At 58.1% G+C, this 25067-nt stretch overlaps 3 protein-coding genes across 7 annotated transcripts; 1 reads left to right on the top strand and 2 right to left on the bottom strand.

Annotated features, from left to right (window-relative positions):
* Positions 1–3252: 3252 nt before the first annotated feature.
* LOC124250567 (putative inactive cytochrome P450 2G1) lies at positions 3253–5594 on the top strand. The gene is made up of 3 exons (XM_046682566.1): positions 3253–4975; positions 5185–5326; positions 5409–5594. The coding sequence occupies exons 1-3, from the start codon at positions 4499–4501 to the stop codon at positions 5588–5590; spliced, it is 801 nt and encodes a 266-aa protein (XP_046538522.1). The 5' UTR covers positions 3253–4498; the 3' UTR covers positions 5591–5594.
* A 118-nt stretch (positions 5595–5712) lies between these two features.
* On the bottom strand, positions 5713–14766 carry EGLN2 (egl-9 family hypoxia inducible factor 2). The gene is made up of 6 exons (XM_046682565.1): positions 14691–14766; positions 12565–13637; positions 7497–7616; positions 6918–7054; positions 6616–6683; positions 5713–6337 (listed from the first exon to the last, which is right to left on the bottom strand). Exons 2-6 carry the CDS (start codon positions 13399–13401, stop codon positions 6282–6284), a joined length of 1218 nt encoding a protein of 405 aa, XP_046538521.1. The 5' UTR covers positions 13402–13637; positions 14691–14766; the 3' UTR covers positions 5713–6281.
* Positions 14767–16300: 1534 nt separating this feature from the next.
* RAB4B (RAB4B, member RAS oncogene family) lies at positions 16301–24877 on the bottom strand. Of its 5 annotated transcripts, XR_006891749.1 has the most exons (9): positions 24720–24801; positions 23041–23505; positions 21542–21666; positions 21307–21461; positions 20238–20333; positions 20007–20137; positions 19058–19171; positions 17457–17589; positions 16301–16679 (listed from the first exon to the last, which is right to left on the bottom strand). XR_006891749.1 is itself a non-coding variant. In XM_046684153.1 (8 exons), exons 1-7 carry the CDS (start codon positions 24733–24735, stop codon positions 20022–20024), a joined length of 642 nt encoding a protein of 213 aa, XP_046540109.1. In that variant the 5' UTR covers positions 24736–24877; the 3' UTR covers positions 16301–16679; positions 20007–20021. The 5 variants fall into 5 exon arrangements, 2 of the variants coding, with proteins under 2 accessions (XP_046540109.1, XP_046540108.1); XR_006891750.1 differs by lacking the exon at positions 19058–19171; XR_006891748.1 differs by lacking the exon at positions 17457–17589.
* Between the last annotated feature and the right edge of the window lie 190 nt (positions 24878–25067).

Here is a 25067-nt window from a genome sequence, read left to right on the forward strand (position 1 = left end):
GGGCATCCAGAAGCTGGGACGTGCTGTGCTGGGCATAACCACTGTGGTGAGGCTCACAGGCATTCCCCACATGGGGCGTTGGCTCCTTAATCCCCATGCTTGCTCGCTTGCTGTTCCCACCTCAGGCCAACTACAGAGTCAGCCCCAGAGCCCAGCGAGGGACGCAGAGGTGGAGGGAGAGAGGGAAAGACTCAGAGGTCCTGAGAAAGAAAGATAGACAGCAAAGAGAAACACATGGAAATACTGAAAAAGAGACAGAAAGATACATAGAGACAGCAGAGAGAGATTCTCAAAGCCAAAGATTGAGCAAGACAGAGGAGGAGAAAGAGGAGTATTGAGAAAAAGGGAGAGACAGAGATGACCAGAGAAAAGGAAAACAAGGAGATTCTAAAACAGAGATAGAAAGGAAGAGAGGAACAGAGATGAAGAGACAGAGATCTGGGAGAAAAAGAAAAAGAGAGCTAGAGAGACAGAAGCTTCAAGAGATGAGACAGAGACAGACAGGAAGAGAGGCTGTCAGAAGGATTTGGCAAAAGAGAGAGTGAGAGAAATCAAGTCTGACTTAGAGGGAGACAGAGAAACAGAGACAGAAATCGGGATGAAGAGAGTCATGCAGTCATTCAACAAACATTTACTGAGTGCCCACCCTGTGCTGAGCACTATTTTAGGTGCTGGGGATACTGAAGTGAACAAGATAAAATGCCTACTCTTGAAGAGACCCTAATAAAGAGCATCCATCAGAGAGCCTGGCACAGGGGGATGGGGTGGGCCCGTGGAGGGCACGCTTGTTGTGCCCTGCCGCACCCCTGCTGACTGTGGAGTCAGTGCCTCTGATGAGGGACGCGGCCCCACAGCCCTGCCAGTCACCAGGTTCCTGGAAAGAGAAGGGCTGACAGGTAGGGGGAACTGCGACAGAGACACAGACAGAGGCAGCGAGAGGGGGAAGCACAGAGAAAGGAGATTAAGGTAAAGACAAAATGGAGGGAGAGAGAGAGAGAAAACAGACAAACAGAGGCAGACACTGAGAGTAAAACAGAGAGAGAAATGGGACTAGAGAGAGCGACAGAAAGAGAAACACGGTGTTTCCTAATGTCTGAGAGGGAGACGCTGAGAGATGAAACAAAGATAGAGAGAGAGACACTCCCAGAGACAAGCCCAGTATCAGATTCTGCACAGGTCCTGGCCATCTCCCCAGGTCTGAGCCCTGTGCCAGGCACCCGGTGGAAGGCTGGATCCAGCAAGACAGGGGCCTGCGGGAGAGTGGGCCCCTGAGCAGTCTGCTCCAGGTGCTGACTCAGCCACATCCCCTACCCTTGGCCCATCCAGGCCTGGGGCTGTCCCCTCCAGCCCACACCCCCAGGGTCAGCAGGAGTGAGGCATAAGTTTGTCCGCCATAATCGCCTGGCTTCAGATGGGCATGCCCACTGAGGGGTTTCGGGGACTGGAGCCCAGGGTGTGCAGCGGCATGGGCATAGGACATTTTGCGGCATCTAGGAGGCAGAGCATTGGGAATAGAGATGGCAAGAGTTCAGGGCAGGGCACAAGTATGGAGATACAAGGGGGTCAACACGTGGGAAGGCATCCAAGAGTCATAAGGATAGGCACTGAAATGCCAGGCTGATGGGCACCAGGAGGCTAGGGGACTCTAGTGAGCATCTGGGACACAGGTACAGCACACAGGGCTCCAAGAGCAGTGGGCATGGAAGTGACAAGGAAGGGTTCAGGTGCGCGTCCCTAGGGATCACAGGCACAGGGCACAGGAGTACAGGCTAATGGGCACATCACCAGGGGTGTTTTAGAAATGTGTTTAGGAGTCAGGAGTGTATTGAGGAGTCACAGGGACAGCGTTCAGGGGTCATGGGCCCGGAGGTGGCCAGGAGACTCAGGAATGCACACCTCCAGGCCAGGTAAGGTGGACCCAAAGGTGCCAGGGGCTCAGAACGGTACACCTGTTGGCTAGGTGTATTGACACAGAAATGCTGGTGCGTGAAAGGTGCCAAATAGGGCAAGCTGAGGCAGGCACAAAAAAAGCCATGCGGAGCCAGGCCCAGGAGGATTAGGGCTGGGGACAGGGTGGAGACGTTGGGTTGGGGAATTCAGGGAAGGAGCGGTCGAGGACGCCCACCCCTCCCACTTCCCATGTCCGCCCCTGCTCCACCCAAGACCCCAAGGGAATCAAATAGAGGCGAAGGGGCGCAGGTGTAGAGGATCGAAGGCATGTTGATCGCCGGCATCGCAACGCTGCTGTTGCTGTTCCTGCTCCTGGCGCTAGCCAGGCCGGGTTGGGGTGGGCGCGCCAATCCGATGCAGGGGGCCCTACGGCCCGGGCCCACGCCGCTCCCGCTGCTGGGAAACTTACTGCAGCTGGGGTCCGGCCGCCTGGACCGCGCACTCATGGAGGTAGCCCCAACAGTGGGTGGGGGGACAGAATTCTGGATTCGTGGAGGTGGGGCTGGAGGCTGGAACTCCTGGTTCTCTGAAAGGAGACAGAGCTGAGAGCTCGGACCCCGTGAGTCCTGAGGAAGGTTGAGGGGCCTGCAGTCCTGCGTTCCGGGAAAGGAGATTTGCTAGACATCTGGTTGGGAGGGAAGAGAAGGCTGGGGTGGGAAGTCAGATCTCAAAGGAAGAGGGGCCCGGAGCTGCTGGTTCACGGTGGAGTCGGTGGAGTCGCGCTGCCCCCCAACCCCCGCCCCCGGGTCCTGAGGGAGGAGGAGCCTGCAACCGGCAGTCAGGTCCAGGGGGAAGGACAGCGGAGGGGTCTGTTCTCCTGGTTCCACGCGGGGGGTGGAGAGTACTGAGGGCCCAGACCCCTAGTTCTGAGACTGCTGGGGGCTGGGGACCTGGATTTCCAGATCCTGAGGGAAGAGGGAGCTGGAGGCCCGGACTCCTGGGTCTGAGGGAGGCAGGAGCTGGGGATCTGAACTCCTAGGCATGGAATGAGGGGCTGAGACGGGGACTCCTGGGTCTGTATGAAGGAGGAGGGATCTCTGGGGCGGGGCTCTGGGGTCTCGGCGGAGAAGGGGGTCAGCGGCCCCGACCGGGACCCGCTGAGCACCGGCTCCGTGTAGCTCTCTGGCCGCTGGGGCCCGGTGTTCACGGTGCGGCTGGGCCCGCGCCCTGCGGTGATGCTGTGCGGCTACGCAGCGCTGCGGGACGCGTTGGTGCTGCAGGCGGATACCTTCTCCGGCCGCGGGGCCATGACAGTCTTCGAACGCTTCACACGCGGGAACGGTGAGGCTCCAGGACCCGCCACTTTGGGCGACTAAAGGGCGGGGCCCGGTAGAGAATCCCGGCTAATGAGCGCAAACTGCGAGGAGAGGGCGAGGCGGAGCTAAAGCGCAGGGCTCGAATCGGGGGGCTGGTTCCTCGTGCAGCCAATAGAAAAGAGCCTGAGAGTGAAAGCCAAAGAGAGCAAGCGCTGGTCAGGGATGCGGACCAGCGGAGGTGGGGCCAATGTATGGGCAGGGCCGAGAAGGCTGGGGTGGCAACCAAGAGGTCTGGAAAAGAAGCAGAGTGAAGGGTTGCGAGGAAGTGGGCTCCCGGACCGAACGCTTCCGGGATGGGCGTGGCCAACTCCCCGGGCCGCCCCCTTCTCTGCCCCATCCCCAGGCATCTTGTTTTCTAATGGACAGCGCTGGCGGACGCTGCGCAATTTTGCAGTCGGAGCGCTTAAGGAGTTCGGGTTGGGTACGCGGACCGTCGAGGAGCGCGTCCTGGAGGAAACGGCTTGTCTGCTTGGCGAATTTCAAGCCCTCGCTGATGCGGCCTGGCGGGAAAGAAGAGGGGCCTGGTGTGGGTGTGATCAACGGATGAGAAGGGGACGTGGGAAGACGTTTGGGTGGAAGGAAGCCAGTAAGCTCAAGAGCTAGCGAGGGGCTGGGCCAAGCGTTATGACCTCATCTATTCTAACTCCCAGGAGCCCCGTTCGACCCCCGGCGGCTACTAGATAATGCTGTATCTAATGTTATCTGTTTCGTGGTCTTCGGGAACCGCTATGGCTATCAGGACCCGGAGTTCCTGAAGCTCCTGGACCTCTTCAGTGAGAACTTCCGTATCATGAGTTCCAGATGGGGCGAGGTGAGAGGACCGCCCGACCCCTCCGTCGTGTGCCCATCCTATGCCAAACCCCGAGTACACAGACCCACCTACACTGGATCATTAGAATGGGGCGATCTTAGAATCTTGGAATGTTAGAGCTCTGGAACTGATAACATCGCAGTCCTGGTCCAGTCTCACCGTATGGAAACTAGTGGTCTTGTTCAAGGTCCTATTGAGATCCCGTCCCCGGAGATGTACAACATTTTCCCCTCCATCCTGCACTGGCTCCCGGGCCCGCACCACCGAATCTTCCGAAACTTCGCGGAGCTTCGGGTCTTCATCTCCGAGCAAATCCAGCGGCACCGGCAGACGCGGCAGCCGGGGGAGCCCCGCGATTTCATTGATTGCTTTCTGGATCAGATGGATCAGGTGCACGCCCCCGCTGCCCTAAACTCCATCTATGCCTCCCACCAGCAGGCGCCTGGCACGCGGCAGCGCCCGTCTCCTCTGCCCACAGGAACAGAAGGACTCAGAGAGACATTTCCAGGAGGAGACATTGGTGATGACGACGCACCTTTTCTTCGGTGGCACCGAGACCACGAGCAACACCCTGCGCTATGGGCTCCTCATTCTGCTCAAGTACCCAGAGGTGGCAGGTCTGCGAGCTGGAGGGCCAGGGATGAGGGGGCTAGGGTTGGGGCTGGCTGGGGTCCACGGCGGATGCAGCTCACAGCCTGAGCCGGCCCCAGCCAAGGTACAGGCTGAGCTAGACGCCGTGGTGGGTCGGATGCGTGCCCCAAGCCTGGAAGACCGTGGGCGCCTGCCCTACACCAACGGTGTGCTGCACGAGATCCAGCGCTTCATCAGTGTGGTGCCGCTGGGGCTGCCACGTGCCCTCACCCCCGACACCCACCTGCGCGGCCACTTCCTGCCCAAGGTACCCACCAAGCCTGGGGATTCTGTGTGTTGGCGCGGGGAGGGAGCGGCCTACCTATTAGCCGACATCTGCAGGCTTGGGCGTGCACACAGCGCTGACCGACTAGCCCTGGGAACAAGAAGGGCGGCACTGGCTTTTAAATGGGGTCTTGGATGGATGAAGGATAGTGGCCTGCCAAGTCCCTGAGGAACTCTTGTGTATCCCTCCAGGGCACCTTCATGATTCCTCTGCTGGTGTCCGCGCACCGGGACCCCACCCAATTCAAGGACCCAAACTCCTTCAACCCCAGGAACTTCTTGAACAATGAGGGCGAGTTCCAGAGCAATGATGCCTTCACGCCCTTTGCCCTAGGTCCGGGCCAGGCAGGGAGGGGAACAGCCTGGACAGGCCCTGGGGCACATGAGGTTCTCACTCCACATCCCTGTGTCCCCAGGAAAGCAGATGTGCCTGGGCACAGGCCTGGCCCGATCCGAGATCTTCCTCTTCTTCACTGCCATCCTGCAGCGGTTCTGCCTGCTCCCTGTGGGGAGCCCCACCAACCTCGACCTCACCCCACAGTGCACCAGCCTGGGCAACATGCCCCCAGCCTTCCAGCTCCGCCTGGTGACCCTCTGAGGTCAAGCCTGGCCACCCTCTGCACACTGGCTCTCAGACCTCCTTACCCGCCATGGTCAATAAAGGCCCTGAACGGCAGGCGAAGGGGTCTCCTCACCGAGAGCGGGAGTGGGAGGCAGGGGTGTGCAGCTCTGAGGTAAACTTTTATTTATTTCTTGGCTGACAGGACTTTCACACCCATGCTCCTCCCGGCACCTCTTATCCTGCCCAAGCAGCAGCAGCCTAGTCCAAAAGGTGCCATGGCCAAAGGGGTTGGGGAGTCACTTCACATTCCAGGCTGGAGGAGTGGGGGGCTTGGGGATACTCCCCCCACAAACCTTGGCCAGCAAGAGGCCATGACTCAACCCAACCCCAAATCCTACACCTGGTGGGAGGTGGCAATGCCTCCTTCCAGCTCCCCACCCCTGGGACACAGGCCCCAGCTCCAGGAGTGGGAGCCCCCAACACTGGCCCCTGCCCAGGTCAACCCCAGGCCCCATCATGGGGCAGCAGGGGTCTCTCCTCCTCCTCAGTCCTCAGTGACGGACGGAACCCTCCACACCAGGCAGGACAGAGGCAAAGTCGGAAGCAGCAGCGGAGGCGGGGAAGGAGCAGGCACCGAGACTGGCGGGCTGCTGGCCCGGCAGCACAGGGCCCGCGCTCTCCCGAAGTCAGGGCAAGCTGTCTGTCCATGCAGCTCTGGAGCTGGCCACTAGGTGGGTGTAGTCGGCTGTGACACAGGGACTTGGACACCTTTCTGTCCTGATGCTGGGGAAGAGAGGGGGACCAGAGAGAGTGAGTCATCAGGGAAGGGACAAAGAGGCCAAGGAAAACCTGGGAAGATGGGGGAGAGGACCAGAAGAGAGGGGGCTCCTGCTGGAGGTGCAGGAGAGTGGGCTGTCTGGGGAAGGTGGGCAGAGATGAGGAAAAACGAGTGGACGATTTAATAAGAGACTGACGAGGTGGATGAGGTGGCTTGAGGCCTAGTGAGGTACATGGACTAGGAAGGACGTGAGGGAGCAGGACGCTGTTTGGGAAGCACGTACCTAGCAGATACTTGTCTTTGGCTGCTGCTCTCTCCTTGGCATCAAAATACCAGACAGTGATGGCGTACCTGGGGACCAGAGCATCCGCAGGGCAGTTACAGACCACTCTTCTTCATTCCAGGCACTGTATCCACAGTGACGCTAGAGTCCATCAACCCTTCTGAGCCTGGTTCTGTTCCCACCTAGGCTCCCTCTCAGCACTTCGTCACTCCCTAGTCACTCCCGGGGTCTAACAAGACTTTCTTGGCACGGGGGGGGGAAGGGAGGGCACCTGGGCACAACCCCAGAAGTATAGATCGTACCTGGTGGCATAGGCAGGTTTCACCTCATGGGGATTCCGCCGGTCAGACCAGAAAATGAGCAGGCGGTCAAAGAGGGGCTCGATGTTGGCTACCACGGGCCGGCCCTCAGGGAAGATCTGTAGCAAGCCGCCATGCACCTGAGGGCAGGCCAGAGGGTGAGACTCCTAGGAGGCTGGCTGGGCTCTCTGGAGCCTCCACCCTGCATCGCCTACCCCCAGGGAGCCCAGCAGGAGACACAGGACCCGCACACATCACACCCTCCCACCACTCAGGCTCTTAGGATGAATGACAGCCCAGAGTCCACATCACCATGGAGACAGGCAGGAAGCTACTCAAGAAGACAGAAAATGGAGGGGGGCAGGGAGGAGGGGGAAGGGGGAGCACTGGGTAGACAGCACCATTCCCTGAAGCTGTCACCACAGTCTGCTGGAGAGGAGGTGCCATTTCTCAGAAAGAGAATGCCGTGGACGGCACCGCCCGCTGTGGGTTGAGAGGAGGAAGGGGAGAACCCTAAACGCTGAGCTGGGAGTGGAAAATGAAGTGGATACAAGCCTCCCCACGCCCACCCCCACCCCCTACCTTGATGTCCCAGTTCTGATTCAGGTAATAGATACAGGTGATGCAGCGCCCATCGCCGTGGGGATTGTCAACGTGCCTCACGTACCCCAGCCCATTGCCTGGGTAACACGCCACCATGGCCTGGCAGAGAGGGATGGAGGTGGGTCGACTGGGGTAGCCAAGGACGTTACCTGCTTTCTCACCCACCCCTACCCCTCATCTCTCCTGACTCAAGTGCCCTGGGCTCCAACCCCAGACCTTCTCCTTTTTCAGCCAAGCCCCCATCCACCAGAAACCTCAGCTCCTGCACCTCAATAGCCCACTCCCCCACCAACACACATGCCCAGGGCCTGGCACCCAGATGGACCTCAGTTTTTGAGGGTTTGCTTTTCTAAAGACAACCTGACCCCACCTCAGACATTTCAGTAGAATGAAGCCAATTTAAACGTCTTCTGGGGCGCAGGGATGTGCCCTCACAGCCTGCACTGCGGGTTCCACCCTTGGCTGCAGAGTGGAATGCCCTGGGACACTGATGCCCAGGACCACCTCGGCGGTTGGTCTAGGGTGGAGCCTGAAATTTTTCCAGGTTCCCCAGGTCATTCTAACATGCAGCAGTGCTGAGAACCACTGCCCTTAACTACCAAGAATCCCCACTAAATAAATTCTGCCTCCTAGGCATGTGAACAGGTACCAAAACCTAGAGTGTGGTTAATCTGAGATCTAATCCCAACTCTAGCCCTGGACAGTCCCATCATCGGCACGGGCCTCAACTGCCTCCTCTGTAAAATGGAGCTAAAAACACCTGCTCTGTGGACGGCTGTAGCATTAGCCCCTCTGACAACATAACCCACAGGTCTCACAGTACTCATTCCAGGTCCTGGCTCCTGTGGTTACAGATATGGTCACGGGGTTCTCGCCTCCTCTCCCTGATGGCGGCCCTGGCCCTGGCCCTGCCCAGCCCTGCCCACACTAAGGCCTGGGCCCAGTGACTCCAGGTCCGTTTCACATCAGGGAGCCGAGGGAAAGGTGGATGTGGTGTGAGGGAAAGGGCCCAGGCATTCCTACAGACCTAACTCCCGGGGTCAAGTCTCAGTCCTGCCACATGAGCTGTGATGTCAGGCAGGCGACTTCACTCCCCTGTCTCAGTTCCTCACCCATGAAATGGAGCCGACAGGTACTTCACAGTTGTGGGAACTGAGCAAGATAAAAATTTCTGGAAAGGCACCCAGCATGGTGCCTGCCACATGATGCAAAGCCAAGCACAGGCTGAAATAACATTTTAAAAAAAAGGCCCTGTCCTACCCTGGGCCCAAAGCCACTGGGAGGACTGGATGAGGCAAAGAGGGAAGCACCCGCATGAAGACCCTCCCGCTCCTCCCCAGCTGGGGACCATCTGTCTTGACCCCTTGACCCAGACTGATGCCAGTCCAGGCTCTGCTGGCTGCTGCTCCCCTCTAATGCTCAGCTACACCTGTGGCCCGCAGCCTGGCAAGACAGCCCTGAGATAAATATTCCCAATCAAAATGATCAGCATCTGCTCCCAAATAGGCTTGCCTGGCACACTGCGGAGGCCAGCTGACTCGGCCCCTCGGCCTCCTCCCAACACGGTATTCCCAGGGCTCACCCCAGCGTGGACAGCACACCACTCTGCATTAAACATGTGCACTCGACCCTCCACGGAACCTACCCTGGGAAAGGAGGCCAGGAGGACTGCCACCAGGTAACGCCACCCAGCAGTGGAGAGCCACGCTCCTCTCTGGCAGCACCAGGGCAAGACCCTGGCCCCCACCCTCCCGGTCCCGAAGAACCTTCTCTGCACTGCTCACTCCCTACGGATGGGTCAGCCTCTGAGTAAGCACCTCAACAGGAGGAAAGATCGTGGCTGTGGGCCAGGGTGGGGGTCTGGAATCAGTGAGGCCTTGGTTAGGGACGGGCAAACCCTCCCCAGTTGGAATCCAAGCAGAGATTCTGCTAGTTCTGCACAAGGACGGGGTGGGGAAAGGGTCCAGCGCTGCAACCTCTTCCCCCAAAATCTATCCCCACACAGCAGCCAGAGACCCTTTGCCCCAGCTCTCCATTGCTCCAATTCCTCAAGTTCCCCACTGCATCCCAAGAAAATACAAATTCCCAACCACAGCCTCCAAAGCCACCAACCTCATCTACTATCCCCATCACTCTGCTCCAGCCTTGAGGGCCTCCTGACTGCTCTCTGACCAGGCCAAGGCCATCCCCAAGCTTCTGCACCTGCCTGGAACTCTTCCCCTGGTCCTCCTGGTTATTCAGGTCTCAGGTCAAGGGGCACCTTGAGTACTCTGGCTGAAGGCACTTGGGCTGATTTTCTACTCCACCTCCTCAATGTGAAATGAGCACAGGGACTTGTTTACCTAGTATTGGCCCTACAGGCGGCCCCATGCAATCCCCTGGGGCCAGGCCTGTCACCTTGGTGCCCAGGTGGCAGCTGCTGACTGCAAGCACTCCTCTGGGTCTCAGGGCCTCTGTTCCGTCCTGCCCTGTGCACCCTCACACAGGGTCTCCCACCACACAGGGAGGGACACCCATGGAATGGGACTCATGCATGAAAGCTGGGCACAGAAACAAGCCCTTTAAGGCCCCATCCTTCCTCCTACATACACACACCCTGAGGCGGGGAGCATCCTCTGGCCCCAGAGGCATCTACTTCCTGCCCCAACATGGGAAAGGGACAACAAGCAGAGTGACATGGAAACTTGCTCTTCATCCCGCCATCTCAGGGAAGGGGCAGCTGGGATCAGACCCAGGAGACTAAAGAGTTAAAGGCTATTCCGTGACAAGGTGCCAAGAGCCCCATCACACACACAGCCCCAAGTCAGGAGACTGAGCCAATGACAGCAAGCTCCACCTCCACACTCCTCTTAAAAGGGCAAACCAAGCCAGCGAGACCCTCCCTGGGGTCCCCTATGGTAGTCCTTGACACCAGTGGGAGTCAACTCTTTCCCAGCTGCACGTCAACTGAGCAGAGGAACTAGGGAAAGGAGGGAAGACAGGACAACACAGGAGCTCCAGTCAGGCTGGGGCCGACCCTAGCCACACTGGGGATCTGTGCCCCACCACCACTGTGGCCACCCACCTCAACGGCCCCCAGTCTTACTTCAGAGCCTGGGGAGGGAGCCCAGACGGCACTCTGTGAAGGTGGGGAAGCCTGGAGCTGCTGTCTCAGCAGGGCAGTGGAGGGTCTGTGAGGAACTCCAGGGACTGGGTTGGCTCCTCCCCGCCCTTCTCAGTCCAGCCTGGCTTGTTCTCACCTCGCAGGGCAATAAGAGTCACCCAGGGCTAAAAAGGTCCCAATACTCCCCCTATCCTAGCCAGGGCCCCATTCCAAGCACATCGAAGGCACCAAAGGGGAAGAGATCTGCTCCTTCTACTCTCCCCTCCCCTCCCCTCCTAATACGGCCACAGCCTAGCTAGGGACTTAACCTGGTTTCCCTGTCCTGTGGATGAGCACCCTGAGCCTCAGAGACATGGCCTGCCCTGGGCCACTCAGCTCTTGTAGTCTCCCCCCAACCTCCCTCCTGTGAGGACAGGTGACCCTAGGGTGAAGGTGCTCAGCACCTGTGGCCAAGGAAACTCCCACTGACTTCTCCCGCCTGTGCAGGAGCCGAGCCCAGGGAACGGCCACCTCCAGCTCCCCAGCTATCAAGTGCTGCGAGCGAGAGGGAAGTAGGCCAAGTTCTAGCTGAGGTGGGGAGGACCCTGGCCTCAGCTGGGGGGAGCCCTGGTCCCTAGCCAGCTCCAGCCCGAAAGGGAAGCTGCACAGAGACAAAACCTGAAATGGAATCTGAGGGAGGAGGGAGGGGACATCAGAAGCACAACCTCATGCCCACAGGGCAGATGGCAGCCTGTGCCATCAGCCAGGCATCACTGGCGTGCAGTGGGCACACCTGTATGGCCTTGTCCCAATGACACCAAGGCTTGGACTCAAGGCCAGGACCCTCACACCCGTCAACGAAGAGAATTATCATGTCAGCAGGCGGGAAAGGCCCTGTGGACTATTGTCTTGTGCAGGGTTCCTGACCCCAGGTTCTTGAATGGGCAGCTGGAGGCCCAGGAGGCCCTGACAAGTGCACATAAACTCTAATCAAATGAGGTTTCCTTAAGAGAGGATCTGTGGGTTTTGGCAGATTCTCAAAAAGACCCAGATTCCAAAAAAAGATTAATTACTACTACTATAAAGTAAAAATAAGGGACCAAGAAGAGACACGAAGGCACAGGATCAAGGAAACAGACCAGCTCTGGACAGGAACGAAGTGATGGGCAGACAGGACAGAAAGGATGGAGGACAGAGACTAGGACAGGGAGGGGGAAGACGGAGACAGGACCTTCACCTGGACAGGTGCACAGTCGCCCAGTGCAACCCCAAGAAAGCTGTCCTTGATGCAAGTGGCAGAGTATGGCACAATACAGTCCAGCACCAGGCACGGCAGGCAGCGCCTCCTCCCTCAGCCTGGCACTGGCCTCACCACTACCACCCTCCCCCAACCATCTCCTGGTTCTCCTGCCTGGAAGACAGAATGGACAGACCAGAGACAGATGGCAGACAGGATGGAATAGACGGACAGGACAGCACAAAGGGACAGATGAAGGGACAGGTGAACAACGAAGGATCAAGACAGGGACAGATAGGTGCAGATGACCAGAGCAGAAACGTGGGCCTGTCTACAAGGACCATTCTAGGTCTGGGGCCCATGAACTTCCATCAGGGAGCTGTGAACCCACCAGGGCTCACACAGCTGTGGGGCTATGAATGTCGGCACCTTTTCTCAGGTTCTTCAAGATGAACCCTGGCAAAGTCAAGAACCACTGTTCCTACACGCCAAAACCCTGGTTTACAGGTGCACAAACTCAGGGCCACAGGGAGAAAGCACACAGACCCCCCCCCCCCAGTCCCCAAGGGGAGCGAGAGCCCAAAGCGAACCCCAACACTCCTCCATTGGAGCTGCCTAAACCGTTCGTGACCCCAGAAGCCCGCCTCCAAGCCCAATGATGCTCAGAGCACTAGGCAACCAACAAATGAGCGCGGGCAGCCCCTCCACCCAAGGCCCCGCAGCCTCACCTTGGTGCGCCCGTTGATGACGTAGCCGCCCAGCCGCCCGGCGCAGTGCCGGATGACGGCGTCCACGTGGGCCATGAGGGCGCCGATGCTGCGGCAGCCCGGCTCGTGGCCCTCCACCCAGGCGATCTGGTCCCCGCGGATGCTGCGTGGCGGGATAGCCCGCTGGCTCACTAGCTGCCCGTCACGCAGGCGCCCGCCCCGCTTCAGGGCCTCCACCTCGGCCAGCACGCGGCCGCCCAGCGCCGCCCCCAGGAAGCTGTCCTTGACGCAGATGCCATAGTACCGCATGCAGGGCACAATATAGTCCAGGGCCAAGCGCTCAGGCGCAGCGGGCAGCACCTCCTCCCTCGGCCCGGCGCTGGCCTCGCCATTGCCACTGCTGCAGCCCACGCCACCCTGCCCCTCCCCCTCCGCCTCCTGGTTCTCCTGCTTTGCCCAGGGCCGCTTGCTGGGTGCGGGGGCATCCCCACCATCCTCTGCCCATTTCCGTTTGGGAGCCTCAGGCCGGGCGCCCTGGGCCGCCAGTCTCTGGCACCCCTTGGTGACCAGCGCTGCAGCGCCCTCACTCTGAAGCGGCCGCAGTTCGCCGCCATCCTGCCCGCCAAAGCCCTCCCGCAGGGGGCTGGCTGTGGTGGAAGAGGCTGTGGCTCTGGGGGTCCCACTCCCCGCCGAGGCCTCACCAGGCACTCCTGGACAGTGGTAGGAGGGTAGCAAGGAACAGGGCAGGTAACTTTCCACCCCCATCCTGGCCCGGCCAGGCTCCAAGGGCTCTGACACAGAATCCAGCAACTGAGGGAGAGCTTGATTCAGGGGCTGCGGCTGGCACGGGCTGTCCATGGCAGCAGCGTCTTCATCCCCCGGGCATGGAGGGCACGGCCCGGGCCCATGGTGCCACCCTCCTCCGCCTCCTCCTCCTCCACTTGATGCAGCCGGGGGCAGGGGCGGCTGGGCCTGGCGTGGGGCAGAGTGAGACAGGGCAGGCAGCAGAGGCTCTTCTCGTGCCCTGGGGGTGCTCGCTGGTCCCCAAGTCCTCTGCTGTCCCTAGGGGCTTGGGAAGGGACCCGTCAGGGTGGCTGGATGGAGAGAGAGAAAAAGAGATGTGAGACGAGTTAGAGGCAGGCCTACTTGGGGAAGGAGTGAGGGATTTAGGGGCAGTGGAAAGGAAGACTGACTTGGCTACAGAGATCCCCAGAACCTAAATCAAGTGGGGGAGAAGACTGTAGGAATTTGGGGGGGAAGTCACTGACAAGAGGCAGAGAGGGGGGCAGCTGGAGGAGTGAGGCTGGGTAGATGACCCAAAGCCAAAGGACTGCATCGGGGGCTGTGGGAGAGAGCATCCTCAGACAGACAGAAGACAGAAAACAGAAAACGGAGACGGGGCCCGTAGTGGAAAAGAAATGCAGGAAGAGTGGGGAGCAGGAGAGTTGGAAACAAATAGACAGGGGGGGATCTGCCTGGGGGTTCCAGAGACACAGAGGAGGAATGTGGGAGGTCCACAGACGGAGGAAGCTGGGGAGACCAGAGACAAAGAGAACCGGGAGCCCAGAGACAGAAAAACAGACCGAAGAGAAGCTGGGAGGGAGGGCCTGAGACAGCCGGACACAACAGGGTGGAGGGGTCGACCCGAGCGCAACGGGAGGAAGCCTGCTGGGGGCTGACACACATCCAGACGGAAGGGAGGTCCTAAGACAGACAGACAGACGGAAGGAGCCGCGGGAGGAGGGTTCACAGCGACAGAGGGAAGGGCGGGGGAGGGTTCACGCACTTCGGGGACAAGACGGAAGAAAAAGGAGCCCCCCTCCCAACTCCCTGCAGTGCCGGGCCTGAGGCCCCCTCGGGGCGCAGCAGGCGACGGAGGCAGGGCCTCGGGACCGCCCGGACCCCGCGCCTGCTCCCCTCCCCCAGCCGGCGCGCGCTCCCAGCTCCCACCCCCACCCCCCAAACGGCCCGCACTCGACATGCCGGCGCGCGCTCCCTCCCCCACGCCCCACCCTCCCCTCCCCGGGGCCGCCACGCGCCGCCACGGCGTGCCGGCGCGCGCCCCCAAGCCCCGCCGGCGTCGCGCCGGCACCCCGGCTCGAACGGCGTCTGCTCCTCGCTCCCTTCCCTCCCCGCGCTCCCCTCACCGAGCCTTTTCCTCCGGCCCCGGCGCCGCCGTTTGTGCCAGCCGCCCAGCGCCGCACAGCGCGCCATACCCCGCCCCCACCGCCCGCGACGCTCCGCCCCCGCCTCGCCCGGTGGGCACGTGACCGCACCCGGGCGGAGGGACATCCGTGCGCAGGCGCGAGCGGCGCGGGGCGGGGCGAGGAAGTTCAGAACTCCCCCCTCGAGAAAGGGGAAGTGGGTCGGGCGCCGACGCGAGGTTCATTTGCATTCTTCGCTCCGCCCGCTCCGCGCGAGAGGAGGACGGCGGTTAGGAAGGGCTGGACTGGGGAGGGGGAGCTTCTGCGCCTATTATGCCAAACACGCCGGAGGGGTATGCAAATAAGGCTATTTACAGGGGCAGGCCCACCCGCTCAGAGCCCAGACCGCTGCGGAATAATAAGTAGCCGGCTCCGGGAGTGCCGTGCACATCATCGATGTCATTTGTACGGACAGCTCCGCCCTCTTACAGCCGAAGAATAGGGATGAGGCTTTGAGAAATGTCTGCGCAGTTAGTTGGGAAATTTATGTAAATTCGCACGTCAGTAAGTAATTTACGTAAGGATTTTTTATAACGGAGGAAAGAAAGTGCAGAACGTCCTTGAGGAAGGGAGAACGGACTAGAAGCGATGTGCAAATCTACCGTGACCCGCTCCGCCCTGCCCCCTCGGGACAATTGTGGGAGTCGGAATAAAGCAACCTAGGAAAGCTACATTTGCACGGCAGCCTCTAGTCTTTACTAACATTTTGGGCGCAGGCCTGGGGGGACTATGCAGATTAGGTTATTTATATGCCCCGCCCCCTCCGCCATCGGCCGTGCTGAGCAGGGGCTCAGGCCTGCCGAGGATGTGGGTTAAGGCCGACTTGAGGGTGGCCGAGCAATTGGGAATGTCCTGAGGGGCTGCACCTGTCCCTGGCAGAGCACGTGCAGGTGTCAGCGGTTCACCTGGACACAAGGTGGTAACACACCAGTCTTGACTATGCACCTGAGTCAGGGTTGCATAAAGCCCCACGTAGCGCTCTTGGGCAGACACAGGGTTCACACAAGTATATCAAAGGAGCCAAATTCACACCAAAACGCATGCAGACCTCAGGGGCATACGTTTCACAGTCACGTACGCAATTGTCTGACACCGCCTCAGACTTTCAGGAATTTTCAAGAATGTGCCGTGCGTGGGTGTCGCCCACCAGGCACCAGCCGCAGCTCACTAACAGGCCAGAATTCTCATTTCCTGGCCTTGGGGTCCCAACACCACCAGCCTCGTGGATACAATCACCAAGGACAGAGTAGTCACAAGCAACAATGTCACACACAAGCAGCACATTCCTACAGATCTCTTCACACACATCACAAACATAAGGACATCAGTGTTACATATGTAGGCCTCCAGCATGCATTGCCACAAAATGTGCACACAGTGCCGATTCCCTCCACAACAGACACCTGAGTCATGGAGTCATGGAGTACCCCCACACTACGACCAACCCAAAAACATGGACCCCAAACACCCTGACACATGAGTCTTCCATCAGGGACCTCTTCTGTCTCTCCTCCCTCCCCACCACCCCAAAATGATGGAGGCCAAGACACAGGTGTAAACAATGCTTTATGGGGGCGGGGTGGGGACGGGACAGGCCTCCAGGTAATAAATAACACGTACTCGCAATGGCAGGACCAGGCAGGGAGCTGGGGCCAAATGGCCCTGGTCTCAGGCTTTGGGAACTCTTCGAGTATGGCTGGGGTTTCAGGGGGAACAGGGGTTAGCCAAGACAGATGAAGCAGCAGCAGGTACGGATTCCCCCTTCCCCCGTGGCTCAGTCTTGCCCCTCAGCCAGGCCCCACCAGGCCAGGGAAGGGGGACAGGTGGCGGGGCAGCTTCTCCGGGGCCAGGACAGGTGAGGGGCTTGGCCTCCTGGGGCCTGGGACTGGGCCCCAGCCGGAAGGGCAGGGCTGGTCCTGGAGAACAGGTGAGCTGAAAGAAAAGTGTGTGGTGAACTCGAGGGATCCTGGCTCTGTCCAGCTGGTGTCTCTGTCTCGTTTCTGGGTATCTTCCTGCCCTCCTATCTGTGTCTGTCTGTCCATACCTATCTCTTTCTCCTAAAGTTTCTACATGGTCTGTCTGTCTGACTTTGTTTCTCGTCTGCAGGTAATTCGGGCTCTCTCTTGGAGTGTGCCAGCCCTGGTTAAGATTGAGTGTTTTCACTGCTGCTGCGGCCCAGGTCACCCAGGTTCCCCAGTCTGTCAGGTTGTAATACTGTGGCAGCTGCAAGCTGCTGGGATGCATGTCACCAGTATTTCCAATACCAGCAGGGTCCCCTATGGTGGACAGGTTTCAGCGGATCTTCCAGACTAAGACAGACTAGGAAAAAGGACATGGCCACCCTCTGGAAAAACTGGCCATGAAAACCCTACGAACAGCAGCGGAGCATTGTCTGATAGAGCGCCAGAAGGTGAGAGGATGGCACAAAAAGACCAGGCTGGGTTCCACTCTGCTGGACACAGGCTCACCAGGAGTCGGAATCAACTCCAGGGCACTAACAACTCTGAGGGTTCTTGCATCTTCTTGTTTCTCTGCCTCAGAGAGCTGTCTCCTTGAGTCTGTAGAAGGGCATCTCAATGTCTACATTTTCTATCTCTACGTCCTTCTATGTTTCTGGACCACCCTGGCTCTACATCCCGTTCCAGTGTTTTCTAAAATGCGGAGACTCATTTAGTTAGCGGTTCTTGATTTGGCTGCAGATAGCGTTACCTGGGAGCTTCTAGAAATCCCGAAACCACTTCAGAATCTCTGGGGTGAGGCCCGGGCTGCAGCAGCCATTAAGGCTCTCCGGGTGATTCCAGTGTGCAGCACATGAATGGGCTGGGAAATCAGTTTGGTGGGCCTGGACCGATTTTTTTATTGAAATGGAATAAAATAGAATAGAAAATATCAGAGCGCATCATATGTAATAAGAATATACTGGTCCATAGAGACAGAAAGCAAATTGGTGGGTGCCCAGAGCCTGGGTGGGATGGGGAGAGACTGCTGAGTGGGTGAGGGGTTTCCTTTTAGGGTGATAAAACTGTTGTGGAACTAGACAGAGGCAGTGGTTGCCCAAGTTGTTGCACAAGTGAACGGCACGCTTTAAAAGGCCTAAATTTATGTTACGTGAATTACACATCCATTTTTTTAAAAAAACAGATTGGTGCTAGGAAACATGTGTTTCAGTTTTCTATTTGTGTGTGACTATATTAGGTCAACATAGAAAATATATTTCCTCCTGCAGATCGCAGTCAACAAAGTTTGAAAGAGCACTGTCTTAGGACATTGGATTCACTGAGGCCAATTCTGAAACAGATATACTAAGCCCTGACGTGAGCAGTACACACCCACCCACTTCTGCACAGCCCAGAGGCTTTCCAATGGGGAGTGAGAAGAAAAATAACAAGTAGCCCTCCGTCTACCAAGTCTTTACTAAGTGTCTGGCTCTGTTCTAAGCACTTTATGTGAACTAACTTAATCTTCTGAATACCCACCTGAGGGACGTACTATTATAGCCCCATTTGACAGATGAGGAAACCAAGGCCCAGAGAGGTTAAGTAATTTGCCCAGAGTCACTCTGGCACCAGGTGAGAGAGCCAGAGTGTAACACAGGCAGCCTGGCTCTGGAGCCTGGTCTAGCACCCCCTTCCCTTCTCAGATGGGGAAGACAAACGCCATACAGATAACAATGATCAAGTGTACAGAGCTGGATGCTTTCAAAAAGGAAAGGGCACTTGGGGGACCACCCAGCAAGAGGGAGTAACCCCAGCTGGGAAGCCCTTAAAGGTTTCCTGCTGCAGGAAGAGTCATTTGAGCAGAGAGCAGATGATGAGTGGCAGCTGGCGGGAAAAAGAAGGCAGGCAGAGGGGTGCGCCAGGCCGAGGCCCAGCAGACACAAAGGCCTGGAGGGAAGAGAGAGCGCTGCCGAAGCACTCACCCTTGACTCCTCTCTCTCAAATTCCAGATCCATTCCATCAGGAAACCACAGTGGCTCTGCCAAAGGCTAACCACTTTCCCCACCGCCGCCCTGGAGCAGCCGATGGCTGGGAGGAGGGTGGGCAGGAAGCACAGAGGGGAGAATTGGGAAGATATACACAGCCCCGGAGAGGTGGGGAGAGGTGGGAGTTGGGGCAGGGGAGTTCGGCAGTGGCCAGTCCCTGCAGGGGGTCAAACACCAGGCTCAGGAGGCTTAGCTGTGTCCCCTGGGCCCCGGGAACCATGGATGGTCCAAACAGGGGGAGGACAGGATGAGATCTGTGCTTTAGGAAGACCTGGTGGCTACATCAAGAGGGGACAGGACTGGAGACAGAGGCCAGAAGGATACAAACCTATCCACTTCTCAGTCCCTCCTCTGCCCCCGGCCTGGTCCTGTCCACCATCGTCTCTCATCTTGACTTTGCAGTAGCCTCTTCGCTGGTCTCCTGCCCCCCACAGTCTCTCCTCTATATGCAGTCAGAGGGACCCTGAGTCAGATCCTGTCCCTCCTCTGCTTAGAGCGCTCCTGTGGCTCCCGTCCCACCCAGGGTATAAGCCAGAGGCCTCAGCATGGTCCACAAGGCCCTAACTGATCTGCTTCCCCCAACCCGAGGCCTCATCTCCTGCTCAACTCCCCCCTCAATACATACACACCACACACACTGCACTCCAGCCATGCTGGCCTCCTTGGACTTCCTCACCCAGGCCAGGCACAACCCTACCTCAGGGCCTTTGCACCAGCTGTTCTCTCTGCCTAGAGCACCTTCCCCTAGGGACCCACATGACACCCTCCCTCACCTCCTTCAGGTCTTTGCTCAAATGTCACCTTCCCTGTGAGTCCTTTCCTCATCATCATGTCCAACATTCCACTCCGCCCCCTCTCCTCTCTTTGCCTGGCTTTATTTTTCTCTATATTCTTATGTTTCTAACTACTATGCCATTTACTCATGTATCTTGTTTACTGTCTGTCTCCTCCCAAGAACATGTGGGCTCCACCCGGGCAGGGATTTTTGTCTGTGTTCCCAGTGCATGAACAGGACCTGGCCCTCAGTGGGCACTCAATAAAAATCTGGTGAATTATGCATGGAGGGTCAGAGATCCAGGGCAGAGAGCCGGCAGTGGGATGAGAAGGACCGGTGAGTTCCCTGTGGCCAGGAAGATGGCTCCTTTAACTCAAGTGGTCTTGCATCTTTCTCTCTCATTGTTTCTCGTCATCTCTCCTGTCCCGTGTCTCTGTCTCTGCCGCATACACCCCTTTGCCAGGAGACCACCCCTGCGGTCCCTGAGTCCCCAGTATCCCACCTGGCTCCGCAGGTCTCAGCAGCCACAGGGCTGAGGGGCCACGGCCTGGGCGCTCCGAGGCTGCCGCAGCTGGCGAAGGGAGGCGTCCCCGTACTGAATGCCTGAGCCCATCCTCTCGGGGTCGAGCTCGCCTAGGGAGGAGGGCAGAGGTCAGGACTGGTCCCTCGGAGGAGACCTCGGCGCCCCACCTTCCTCTCCGACTCTTGCTGGTCAGTCAGTCGGGGGCCTCACCTGAGTCGATCTTGTTCAGGATGGTGCGAGCACACTTCAGGAAAGCCTCCTCCACGTTCTCACCGGTGAGAGCGCTGGTTTCCAGGAACATCAGCTCTGGGGGCAGATGCTCCGGAAGGTCAGGGCCTCGGGCGTCCCCATCCCCCAATCCCACTCTGACCTGCTGCCCCTCAGTCTGTTCCTCAAACGCTCCTCCTTTGCCCTCACTCCTTGTCTGTGTTGTTACCCTGCCATGAATGCCGCCCTCCCCAGGTACCCACCCAGCTCTTCCTTCAGAGCTCAGCCACACATCTCCTCCTCCAGAAAGTTCTCCTTGACCTCCCAGGATGGGTCAGGTGCCTCCTTTGGGCTCCCACAGCCCCTGTGCCTCCCCCATCCCAGCTCTGACCCCTCTGGGCTGTCACTATCTGCAAATGGGCCTGGCCCCCTCCCCCACCCACTGGACTGTGAGCCTATGAGAGCTGGGCCCAGACTGTCCTTGTCACTGTGTCCCCAGCACCATCTAGCACAGGCCTAGGCGCCCTGTGACAGGGCCACGCAGTAAGTTAAGAGCCAGGATTCAAACCCACATCTCTCTAACGGCAAAACCTCCTCTCCAGTTTGGAGATTACAAACTGGAGAACATGGGCAGATGCTAAAGCCAGCAGCTGCTTGGCCAATGTGATATTTTCGAATGAGATATCCCCTAGGGCCATGGGAGTTTGCGGTCTCCACCTTATACCAGTAGCCCCCTCACTGCCTCCCCATCCTGGTGGAAACCTCCTTAGCAGCCAATGTTAATCAAGCACCCACCCAGCGCAGGAGGTGCTGAGGGCTTTCCATGTACCATCTCCCTTTAACCATCATGGATAATGGGAGGTGGAAACACTGTGATACCCACTTTCCAAATGAGGAAACTGACGATCACAGTGGTCACACAGCTCGCATGTGGCAGCACTCAAATTTGAACCCAGACTTCTAAATCTCCACATTCCCCTGCTGGGTACAGCCAGAGACACAGGAGGCCCAGAGAACTGTCCCCTCCTCCAATGAGCCCCCTGCCCCTGCCGGCCCATGGCTCGGCCCTCACCGTTCTCCTGGGCAAAGCGGGAGGCCTCCAGGAAGGTGACCTCACGCTCCGGGTCCAGGTCCTTCTTGTTGCCACAGAGGATGACCACGATGTTGGGGCTGGCCAGCGTGCGGGCATCCGTCAGCCAGGCAGCCAGCGAGTTGTAAGTCTCCCGGCTGTGGAGGAAGGAGAGAGGAGGGAGGCCAGGCAGGAGAGGGGTGGCCCCGGCCCCGCCCGGCCCGCTCCGAGCACCCACCTGGTGATGTCGTACACCAGCAGGGCTCCAGCCGCCCCTCGGTAGTAACTCCGTGTCACCGACCTGTGGGGCCAGGGGGACCCAGTCACCCCTGAGGCTGGGGTCTGCCCCGAGACTGCCCCCCTCTGCGGAGAGAGACTGGTGGTTCGGAGGCCCCCCTTCACTGCTGGCCCATCCCCCAAAACCTGGCCGTGGTCTGGTCTCACTACAGTTTCTCTGTCTGTGAGGCAGTCCCTCAATGTCTGTCTCTCTAGCTGCCTGTCTGAGTCTCCCCCATCTTTGACTCTCTCTGTGTCCCCATCTTTCTGTAGCTCTTCACTGGTCTCTGTCTTTCTGTCTGTCTCTCTTATGTGCGTATGTCTTTAATTCTCTATTTCTCTGGCTCTGCCTCTCTCTGATTCTGGCTCTCTCATCCTCACCCTTGCTTTCCCATTCATTCATTCATTCATCATTTTCTGTCATCTCCCCTTTGCCCAGTCCTGGCCAAGTGCTATGCAACAACATTCACTTGTCCCTTTCCGGCTGTGTCTCAGGGAGGCCCCTTTCCCAGTGTGGCCGACTGTCTGTATCTCCCTGTATCACCGTCTGGGTGCCTCTGGAACTCGTGCAATCATTCCACAAGCATGTAATGAGCACTTCCTGTAAACCCAGCCCATGCCACACACCTGTCTCTGTCTGTCTCTGGGCTCCATGCACCTCATCCAGGGAATTCACACATGAGTATTAACTTAGCAGCTACTAAGGACTGCCCAGGGAGCACACTTCTCTGTGGACTGGATTCCCTGTTTTTCTCTCCTTCTCGGTCTCTGTTTCTATGTGTCTATTATCTTTTCTGCAGACATGTCCTGAAGACATACTGTGCTAAGCCCTATGTATTTCTCTCTTTTTCCCCAGAACACATCCATTTCTCCATCTCTCTGGTTCCACCTGTCCCACTTCTCCATCTCTCTCTGTCTCTGCCTCTGGCTCTCTTCTGTCTCCTAATCTCCCTTATCTTTCTCTTCTTCTCAGTCTCTGTCTCTCTTTCTCTCTCCCTCTCTGAGTGTGTGTATCTCTCTTGCAAGCTTCCCTTTCTGTTTTAGTCATTCTCTCTCAACTTTGACCCCTCGCACCCACCCCTAAACATCTCTTTCTCTCCAGGCAGGCCCCATCTCTCCCTGGGCACAGGTCTCCATCCCTCCAGCCACATGGGTCTATCTATCATAGTCTCTCCAGGGCCTGTCGGTCCCTCCCTGCCTCTCTCTCTCTTCATTATGTTTCTTTCTCAATCTCTTTTCCTCTCACTGTCTCTGTCGTCCTCTCTCCAGGAATCCGTCTCTCTCTGGCTCTATGTACCTGCTAATCAGAGTCTCTCTCCCTCTGCCTTGCCTGCCCTCTCCGTGTCTCCCTGCTCCTATCATCTCCAAGTGACTCTGCACACCTCTCTCTCTCTCATTTTCTCTCCTCTCTCCTCCCCCTTCCTCTCCCTCTTTCTGTCCTTGGGAGCCCAGCCCACCTACCGAAATCGCTCCTGGCCAGCTGTGTCCCAAATCTGCAGCTTCACAGTCTTCCCACCCACGTTGACCACCCGGGATCCAAACTCCACGCCGATCGTGTGGTTGGAGTCCTGTTTGACTGGGAGTGGGAGGGAGAGAAGAGGCAGTGCAGGAGCTCCGAGGATTCCCTGTCCTCCAAGGCCTCCTCAGCCTGTACAAACCCATTCTCATTGCTGGGGTTACTGAGGCTCAAGGAGGACCTAGCAAAGGCCATACACCAAGGCAAGGAGCAGGCAGCCAGCACTGGAGTTGGACCTATGGCCAGCCCTGCCCCTGTCCACCCCATAGTGCGTACGCCATGCCCATGCCCACGGTTCAATGCTCCCAGGACCACCCCCAGAAACTCACACTTATTCTCAATGAACTGATGAAGGAGACATGATTTGCCGGTTCCTGCACTGCCAATCACCAGGAATTTGAAAAGGAAGTCTGGGCAGATGGAGCAAAAATCAGGGAAACCCATTCGGGGAGAGAGAGAGACAGGGGAAAAGACAGAAACCAAGAGATCATCACAGTTACAGGGAGAGAAATAGACACAGGCAGAAACTGAGCAACGGATAACAACAATAACAGATCGTTCTTATATAGTGCTTACCATGTACCAGGCACAGTTATAAAGTGCTTTACTTACACCAACAGCTCACTTAATCCTCAGGAAAACTCTATGAGAGGGGTATACTAATAATTATCCCCATTTTCCAGATGAGGAAACTGAGGCCAGAAAGGTTAACTGACTTGCCCAAGGTCCCCCAACTAGGCAGAACTGGGATTGGAACCCAGGTCAAATGGCTCCAGAGTCCAAAACCTTAGCTAATTATTTGGCAATCGTCTCTTGAAAGCCATTTTATCAAGGTCTACAATCTTGTCCTTGTCCCTCACGACTTCACCTCCTACTACTCTCTGCCTCAGTCACTCCACTCCAGCCTCTGTCCTTCAGTTGATTCCCTGAAAATGACAAGCTGGTTCCCATTTGCTCCCTCTGCTTTTCTCTATTTGTTGAATGAATAGAGACTCCTAAACCAGTCCTAATAAGACTCTCTGACTCCTGAACCAGTGCTCTTTCCACTGCACCCTGTCGTCGCACCTCGTATCCATCCATCCTGATTTCCCAATTCTCAGTCCCTCCTCCCTCCCTCTGCCCAAGGCCCTGACCATATTCTCAAGCTTAAGCCCCACCCCTTGCCACTAGTCCCAGCCCCTACTTCAAGGCCAACTTATCCCCAACCCCACTCCAGACCTCTCAAACCAGAGCAGTCCAGGGTCCAGAGCATCCCTTCACGCTTCCCCCTAAACCATCAAGCTCGACCCCTGCCATTCACACAGTCAGCCCCGCCCCATCCTCTCAGGCTCCGCCCGACACACTAAGGCCCACCCTTTCCCTCAAGGTCTATCTCTGATCCATCGTGACTGGCTCCCACAAATCCCGCCCCAGATCTATTTAAACCACACACCAGACCCTCAGGCTCCGCCCAAATCGATGAAACTCAGCCTTAGACCCACTAAACCCCTCCCAGCATCCACTAGGCCCTGCCCCACAATACCAGACCCCGCCCCCGGATATGTAAAGCCCCGCCCCACTCCCCACAGGCCGCATCCTCCCCCAGCTCGGACCCCAGACCCCAGCTTCGGTCCATCACCCTCACCGTAGGTCTCGGCCATGACTCGGTCGCGGCCGCTGGGGGCCACAATATGGCGCCGCGGCCGCGCCTGCTCCTCGGCTGGCAGCCGCTCCACTCCGGCTGCAGCCCGGGCTCCTTCCTACTCCCGGGGCCCGGCGCCGCCACTTCCGCCTCCACCCCCCTCCGGCGCGACCCGCTAGGGTTGCGGGATACCGGGCCACGCTCCTCGAGGGCAGGGATTGGGGGACTCGGCGTCCGGGGGGTGGGACGAAAGGCGCGGATTGGCGGTGTGAGAGGGGACGAGCCGAGAGGGGCGGGACCAAAGCGAGTGATTGGCGGAGGAAGTGGGAAGGGGCGGTGCAGAGGATGCTC

Source organism: Equus quagga, chromosome 13 (genome assembly GCF_021613505.1).
Source record: "Equus quagga isolate Etosha38 chromosome 13, UCLA_HA_Equagga_1.0, whole genome shotgun sequence".
Taxonomy (NCBI): domain Eukaryota; kingdom Metazoa; phylum Chordata; class Mammalia; order Perissodactyla; family Equidae; genus Equus; species Equus quagga.

Excerpts from the sequence above, each read along its gene's own strand:
- RAB4B (XM_046684152.1), bottom strand. The coding sequence starts at position 23,247 with ATGAGAATGGGTTTGTACAGGCTGAGGAGGCCTTGGAGGACAGGGAAT. Across the intron at positions 21,667-23,040 it reads GCTGGCCAGGAGCGATTTCG|AGGGGGGCAGTCTCGGGGCA; the intron begins GTAGGTGGGCTG and ends CTCTCTCCGCAG. Across the intron at positions 20,334-21,306 it reads CCGCTTTGCCCAGGAGAACG|AGCTGATGTTCCTGGAAACC; the intron begins GTGAGGGCCGAG and ends ATCTGCCCCCAG.
- LOC124250567 (XM_046682566.1), top strand. The coding sequence starts at position 4,499 with ATGCCTCCCACCAGCAGGCGCCTGGCACGCGGCAGCGCCCGTCTCCTC. Across the intron at positions 4,976-5,184 it reads GCGGCCACTTCCTGCCCAAG|GGCACCTTCATGATTCCTCT; the intron begins GTACCCACCAAG and ends GTATCCCTCCAG. Across the intron at positions 5,327-5,408 it reads CTTCACGCCCTTTGCCCTAG|GAAAGCAGATGTGCCTGGGC; the intron begins GTCCGGGCCAGG and ends CTGTGTCCCCAG.
- EGLN2 (XM_046682565.1), bottom strand. The coding sequence starts at position 13,401 with ATGGACAGCCCGTGCCAGCCGCAGCCCCTGAATCAAGCTCTCCCTCAG. Across the intron at positions 7,055-7,496 it reads ATCAGAACTGGGACATCAAG|GTGCATGGCGGCTTGCTACA; the intron begins GTAGGGGGTGGG and ends GCCTGCCCTCAG. Across the intron at positions 6,684-6,917 it reads AAACCTGCCTATGCCACCAG|GTACGCCATCACTGTCTGGT; the intron begins GTACGATCTATA and ends TCTGGTCCCCAG.